This window comes from Mus caroli, chromosome 1 (assembly GCF_900094665.2).
Source record: "Mus caroli chromosome 1, CAROLI_EIJ_v1.1, whole genome shotgun sequence".
Classification (NCBI taxonomy): domain Eukaryota; kingdom Metazoa; phylum Chordata; class Mammalia; order Rodentia; family Muridae; genus Mus; species Mus caroli.
The window spans coordinates 161,562,896-161,570,691 of NC_034570.1; the positions used below are offsets into that span (position 1 = coordinate 161,562,896).

The window sequence follows — 7,796 nt, forward strand, 5'->3', positions numbered from 1 at the left end:
GGCGGATTTCTGAGTTCGAGGCCAGCCTGGTCTACAGAGTGAGTTCCAGGACAGCCAGGGCTACACAGAGAAACCCTGTCTCAAAAAAATAAAAACAAAAACAAACAAACAAACAAAAAGAGTCTGCAGCTTCTTAGTTTTAAGGCAAATAAAGTGATAGTTGTTTTTTTTCCTAGAAAAATCTCTGCAATTGTGATTATTGGGTTCAGCAAATGACAAAGTGCTTTTTATCTCGAAATTATAGCTAGTCAAAATTCTTTGATTGGTCTAAATTTATAAGATTTGAGTAGCTGCTTCATTTGGTTTCTGACTGGTCTTAAAGGTATAAATATTCTCTGCATGTCTTGATCATAGAGTATTGACTTATAAGTTATTGGGTATGATTAAAAAGTTGTAACATTGGTAACAAGAAAGTTAGCTTAAAACTGGTAACTCAGGGTAGGAGTCATTTTAAAACAACAGCTCGAGGCATCAACCAGCCTAGGAAACTAGGGCTCTAAGGATACTTCTAACCGGGATAATATTTTATGTAATTCTTATCCTAGGAACTAGACTTATAAGAGACAAGATTTAAAACAATGTCTCTTTAATGAAGCATTAAAAATTGTACTGTTGGGGGCTGGCGAAATGGCTCAATGATTAAGAGAACTGACTGCTCTTCCAAAGGTCCTCAGTTCAAATCCCAGCAATCACATGGAGGCTCACAACCACCCGTAATGAGATCTGACACGTACTCTTCAGAGTCAGCTGCAGTATACTTATGTATAATGAAAAATAAATCTTTTTAAAAAAAGTGTCGGGGGCTGGTGAGATGGCTCAGTGGGTAAGAGCACCCGACTGCTCTTCCGAAGGTCTGGAGTTCAAATCCCAGCAACCACATGGTGGCTCACAACCATCTGTAACAAGATCTGACTCCCTCTTCTGGAGTGTCTGAAGACAGCTACAGTGTACTTACATTAAATAAATAAATAAATAAATAAATCTTTTAAAAAAAAAAGATTGTTGGAAGTATTAGACAGAAATTGCTAAAAAAAGTTTCACTGTCATGCATTCACATATACGAATTGACTGTCAAACTTAGTAATGTGAAAATGATGTTTCTGATATTGATTTTAAAGAATAAATTGTTTAAAATTGGGTTTTGCTTTCTAAAAGTTATGGATATATTCTAATATTGCAAAAGAAACTTAAAAATTGTGGTTAAAATGGCCAGTGTTCCATTGATTTCAGTTTGCAGTTTGATCGCAAGTTTAAGATTTTTAACTTACCCATATATTGTAGTTAGGATGATTACAGGAGTAATTATCTTATGAGAGTGCTAATGTAGCTCACTTCAGCCATCCAGTCATACAAAGCAAAGACAGACTTATCTAGATAAATACATCTTTGTGCAGAAACTGGACTCTTTTTTTTTTTTTTTTTTTTTTGGTCTTTTGAGACAGGGTTTCTCTGTGTAGTCCTGGCTGTCGTGGAACTCACTCTGTAGACCAGGCTGGCCTCGAACTCAGAAATCCGCCTGCCTCTGCCTCCCAAGTGCTGGGATTAAAGGCGTGCACCACCACACCCGGCTGTATATTGTTTCTTATGTGGAAAGTATTTTGTTAGCTAATGCCTCTGAAGAGAAATTTACTACATATCTTTGCTCTTACACAGTGAAGTTTAAAGTTTTGGGGAGTAGCTGTTGCTCCAGAAAAGATTCAGAGGCAATATCTTTTTTAATATTTAGGGTCTTAGTTATATCCTAGAAAAATTGTGCTACAGAAGATTTAAGAAAGAAAAGATGATTTGCTTGCCTCAAAATTATTTTCAAAAGCTTCCAGAAGTTAATTGGCTAAGACCTGACCTTAAGCTCACCACTGGAGGACTTAGGCCTTTGTTGGAGATGCAAATTAACTGGTGAAAAACAAAAGGCTTTGCAGAAAGTAGAGGAAGCTTCTGTAATCAATTGTTATCAATTGTAATCAGTAGTAATCAAATATTACCTGTGTATTCTAGTTACTGTTACTCAGTGTGCCCACAGCAATTCTTTGGCAAAAGAGAAAGAACATTAATGTAGAATCATCTTTCTTCAACTCCAAGTAAAGTTTTAACATCCTATTATGAAGCTGTTGTGGTGTTAATAAAGAATTGTAAGATAAATTCATGAAGGTATTTTAGGAACAAATATGTCTTAAAAACCTGACAAGTGGCCGGGCAGTGATGGTGCATGCCTTTAATCCCAGCACTTGGGAGGCAGAGACAGGTGGATTTCTGAATTTGAGGCCAGCCTGGTCTACAGAGTGAGTTGCTGGACAGCCAGAGCTATACAGAGAAACCCTGTCTTGAAAAACAAAACAAAAACACCCAAAACAAACAAACAAACCTGACAAGGTGTCTGTTCCTTGTTTTGAACAGCAATTAAATTGGTTATTGCAGAACATTGATATTTGGCCTATTGCATAACAAACTTTTTGGGTAAAATTAATAATCATTATCCAAATGATAAGGTTTTTTTTTTTTTTTTTTTTTCGAGACAGGGTTTCTCTGTGTAGACCGGCTATCCTGGAACTCACTCTGTAGACCAGGCTGGCCTCGAACTCAGAGATCCGCCTGCCTCTGCCTCCCAAGTGCTGGGATTAAAGGCATGCTCCACCACGCCCGGCAATAAGTTTTTAAAAATTGTTTCTATGCATGCTTTTGTATTTTCTGTAAATTTATGCATTCATGAATCCCATAAAGAATATATCTACTGTGTTTAAAAACAGCCCTTCTATGGGAGAGAAGTATATGTGATTGGATCACATGTTTATTCTTTTGAGTTTCCTTCTGCTTCAGCACAGATAATTGAATTGTGTGTTGTAGCCAATGTTTTGAAATGTTGAAAAATCAAGCTTTAATTTGCATTCTAATAGTCATATATATGTGTGTGTGTGTGTATATATATGTATGTATATATATGTATATATATGTGTGTGTGTGTATATATATATATATATATATATATCAGGACTTACAATTTCTTGAAATTGTTCCATTTTTAGATACTGCTAATTCTCAAAATTGCAATTATACAACTTAAGTTAAGAAAAAATATTGTTCTTTTTTAAAGGACTGTCTTTGGACATTTAAGAACTCATTTGAGATTGCCTGGACAAGATCTCTTAAGGCAATGCCACACTAGATTTATATCCCAGGCAGATTATAGGCCTTATACAAGAATAATTTGCCATATAATCTCATTCTTTACACCATTAAAATAGTAATGGCTTGAGATAATAATTTGGTATTTTTAGAGAATGTGCATGTAAAGACTTGTTTACCTGTTCCACAAAATGGTGTTAAATCTTGAGGACTTATACTTAATTATTGCAAATGGATACTGTATTAGTCAGGGTTCTCAAGAGTCACAGAACTTATAGGTAGTATATATATATATTTATTATAAAAGGAATTTATTGATGACTTACAATCTGCAGTCCAACTCCCAACAATGGTCAGTAGCAGCTGTGAATGGAGTCACTCCTGCACAGCAAGCAGGCAAAGGAGAGAGAGAGAGAGAGAGAGAGAGAGAGAGCCTTTCTTCTTCCAATGTCCTTATATGGTCTCCAGCAGAAGGTGTAGCCCAGATTAAAGGTATGTGCCACCACACCTTTAATCCCAGATGACCTTGAACTCAGAGATCTCCCTGTCTTAATGTTCTGGAATCCATAGGTACTAAGACTCAAGATCTCCATACCAAGATCCAGGTCAGAAACTTCTATCTCCCAACTTCCGGATTAGGGTCACTGGTGAGCCTTCCAATTCTGGATTGTAGTTCATTCCAGATATAGTCAAGATGACAACCAGGAATAGCCACTACAGATACTCATATTTCTGACTTTAGAAAAATAAAAATATGCACATGTGACTATTGATACCTTTTCAGGCTTTCTAGTTGTGACTGCTTTAACAGGAAAAGCAACTAAAAATGTAATTAGTCATTGCCTATGTTAATTTTTTTTTATGCTTGGTTGTCCAAGTCAGATTAAAACAGATATTGGAACTGGCTATTACAGTCAAGCATTTGAGATGTTTTGTCAACAATTTAATGTTACCCATGTTACTGGTGTTTTTAATAATTCTCAAGGACAAGGTATCATGGAACTTTAAAACTTTATCTTCTTAAAAAACAAATAGGTGGGAATTATATCCCCGAGCACATTATTTAAATCATGCTTTTTAGTTTTAAAATTTTTAAATTTGGATGCCAAAGAACTCCGTGCTGAATGCCTTATAGTATCCTACAACTAGGCATACTCACGCCCAGGTGAGGTGGAAGGATCCACTTATTGGCATATGGCATGATCCTGATCAGGTATTTAATATGGGGAAGAGGCCATGTTTGTGTTTGTGTTCCACCGAATGCTGCAAGAACTTGTTAGCTCCAGAGTGATTGGTGTGACAAGCTGACACAAAAGGCTAATGCTGACCTGTGAGCTTGCTGAGTGCCCTGACAATGGTGACAGGAAAGCTGTATTGGGTGTACGTTCTTGACCCACCTTTGCTTGCCTATGTCCCAGATTAGACAAGCTAAGCTGCCTTGCTTCAAGGTTTTTAACCTTGTGGGACAGAGAACATACAGACTGTGGAAGCTGATGTAGAAAAATTAATCAAAAGGAGGAGTTACAATGACTCTTCTCTTTCCTTTAATGTGACCAGTTATTTTGACTCAATCATGGACTGGTCTAGAAATAAATCCAATATTGGAGATTCCTATTATGAAGATAGCTAAAAAAAAAAAAATCTTTTTTTTTTCCTGGTTTTTTGAGACAGGATTTCTCTGTATAGCCCTGGCTGTCCTGGAACTCACTTTGTAGACCAGGCTGGCCTCAAACTCAGAAATACCCCTGCCTCTGCCTCCCAAGTGCTAGGATTAAAGGCATGCACCATCATGCCCAACTCAGCTAAAAATCAGCCAGCAGAGTTAACTTGGAGCATAGCCTCCACTATTTACATGAGAAGTAAGTTTTTCTGTTGATCCATAAGTGTTTCACAGATAGCTATAAGAGCAAGCCAACCTCTGTCTCTGCCACTGTTCATTGAGTCCTGTTTTTACCCTCCAAACATCCTCAGCACGTGCATCCAATCAGCCCAAGCCAGTGGAAGCAGCATGAAACTGCAATATGCCACCAAAAATTTTTTTTTTGTTTTTTTTTGGGGGGGGAAACACTTTTAATCTTCACTGTGTGAGGAATTACAAGAACAATAAATTAAGCCATATATTGAACCAAAATTTCCTTTATACAAAGTATTAAAATACAATTGTATTTCTAAATGAAATCATAGGCATACAGTTGTAGTCATTAAGTACACTAAGCCAAATGCTATACATTAAAGAGAAACGTCAATGAGGCAAATGTATGAATGAAGACACTTCTGAACTCCCCCATTTCATCGAGCATCAAAAACCACCAATCTTTTAGTCCTTTTCTTGTACATTATTCTGTATCCACATTCTCTGCATCTGATTGGATCCCTGGACTTTATCTCATTTTCAGTGTGACACTCTCCACAAATATATATCATTGGCTGCTGCTTTGGTGGTTGAACATCTTTCTGAGCGTCCATTGTTAGTGCCTCCACAGCTGGAAGAAGCGTCCCTCCACCAAAAGTTTTTTGGTGCATTTCTCTCTATGGAGTCCAGACAAATGCAGCTCAACTATGCAATGTAGGTCAGACCAATACATGTGTGTCATTAGCAAATCATCTTTCATCACATGTCCTTTCACATGCGTGCTTTAGCAGAACATCGTCTCCCCTGTGTCTGCTTCAGTGAAACATTTCTTCATGAGTCTGCCTTAGCCTTTCACACCTGTGTCCACTTTAATGAAAAGTTTACGTTTGTCCCAGTAAAACACCATCCAGGGCTGGTGAGATGGCTCAGTGAGTAAGAGCACTTCCGTGAGTAAGACTGCTCTTCCAAAGGTCCTGAGTTCAAATCCCAGCAACCACATGGTGGCTCACAACCATCCATAACAAGATCTGATGCCCTCTTCTGGAGTGTCTGAAGTCAGCTACAATGTACTTACATATAATAAATAAATTAAAAAACAATAACAACAACAAAAAAACACCAACACCATCCAACCGACTTCCAAAGAACCCTTAAGTTTCCACTTGATTATTCCTGTCTATTCTCTGATTCTTGTCCTCAGCGCTCAGCCTCTGTTGGCTTTTAAAAAATACTCTCCTGTTACCAGAATTCCAAGAGGCAACTGACACTCAAGGGCATAGGGTTCTTAAAAGGGCCAGGCACATAAAATAAATCACACTGCAAAGTAGTAAAATCCAGCTATATCTGTCTTCCTCTCTCCCTGCATCCAGTAAGATTGAGAAGAATTTTGTACAAAGAATTTTGTGCTCAATACAGGAAGAACGAGGTCAAAGGGACTTGAATCTGTGGAAGATTATAAAACCTCTCAGAATAACAAAGCATTACCCATCTCTGATTTATTATTTTGTGATTCCCCAACAGTATACTAGGTCTTTTTGTTGTTTGTCTGAGACAGGTTTCCTTATTATGTAGTATACTGGCTATCCTGGATACTACTGTAGAGACCAGGCTGCTGTGTGATGTGCTTCAACTCCTGCCTCTGCCTCCCAAATGCTGTGATTAATGTTGTATGTCACCATACCCAGATAACTTTATGGAATATGACTTAAAAAGAGAAATAGCTGGGCGGTGGTGGCACACGCCTTTAATCCCAGCACTTGGGAGGCAGAGGCAGGCGGATTTCTGAGTTCCAGGCCAGCCTGGTCTACAGAATGAGTACCAGGACAGCCAGGACTACACAGAGAAACCCTGTCTTGAAAAACAAAACAAAAAGACAGAGTTTCTCTGTGTACCCCTGGCTATTCTGGAACTTTGTGCAGACCAGGCTATGCTCAAACTCACAAGGATTCATGAGCCTCTGCCTTTTGAGTGCTGGGTTTAAAGGCACGTGTCACCACTACTCTGCTAAAACTATTTACTTTGATTTCACTTACATTTTTGTTCAACCGGGGGACAAAAGCAGAGAAGACAGGTGTATGGTGGGATTTGTGTGCCTGTCTCTTGAAAGGATCCCCGTGGCTAGCCCACAGACTCTTTGGGAATGCTTAGCTATCAGAACTGCTTGACTCTATGACCTTCAGTGCCTGTTCCCTCTGTACTTCTGGGAACAGGAGAGGTTATTTAAAAGCCAGCAGAGGCTGAGAGGGTATTTGGATTTAGTAGGGTCTAGTTGGTGTAAGGGTAGGGTCAGAGAGTAAGGTTAAGGAAGACCGTTGTTGCAGGAAGAAGGAGGGTTGTATAGGGCTAGAGAAGAAAAGAGATTGAGAAAACAAAACAGTTGAAAGTGAATTAAGCTAGCAGTGAGAAGACAGTTGGTGTCCATTAAGCCATGAGAAACTGAGCTGAGCCAGAGAAGATATTTTTAGAAGACAGTTAGGAAAATAACCCACAAAGAACCCACACAAACTGGCAAGAAGTTAAGAATAAAGTATGCTACACAGGTACAAAAATAAATTCTGTTTTGCAACTCAGAACTCATTGCTCAGTGTGAGTTTTGATACATTCAAGAAAAATTATGGCATACAAGACAGCTCAGTGGGATGATGGATTGCTGATGCTTGTCTTGAAAACGAGGTCATAGTTGAAGATGCCTGTCAGTGGACGTTTGCTTCAGTGTATACATTCCTGGCATATCCTACCTACAGATAAGTATTCTGAGTGAACTAGGAGAGAATATGAACGGAACTCTTTAAAAAAAAAGATTTATTTATTTATTTATTTATTT

At 38.3% G+C, this 7,796-nt stretch overlaps 1 protein-coding gene and 1 pseudogene across 1 annotated transcript; one reads left to right on the forward strand and one right to left on the reverse strand.

Annotated features, from left to right (window-relative positions):
• Positions 1–5,178: 5,178 nt before the first annotated feature.
• LOC110302703 (DNA-directed RNA polymerases I, II, and III subunit RPABC4) lies at positions 5,179–5,614 on the reverse strand. The gene has a single exon (XM_021173477.2). The coding sequence runs from the start codon at positions 5,584–5,586 to the stop codon at positions 5,410–5,412; it is 177 nt and encodes a 58-aa protein (XP_021029136.1). The 5' UTR covers positions 5,587–5,614; the 3' UTR covers positions 5,179–5,409.
• Positions 5,615–7,498: 1,884 nt separating this feature from the next.
• Positions 7,499–7,589, forward strand: LOC115032513 (annotated as a pseudogene).
• Positions 7,590–7,796: the final 207 nt, after the last annotated feature.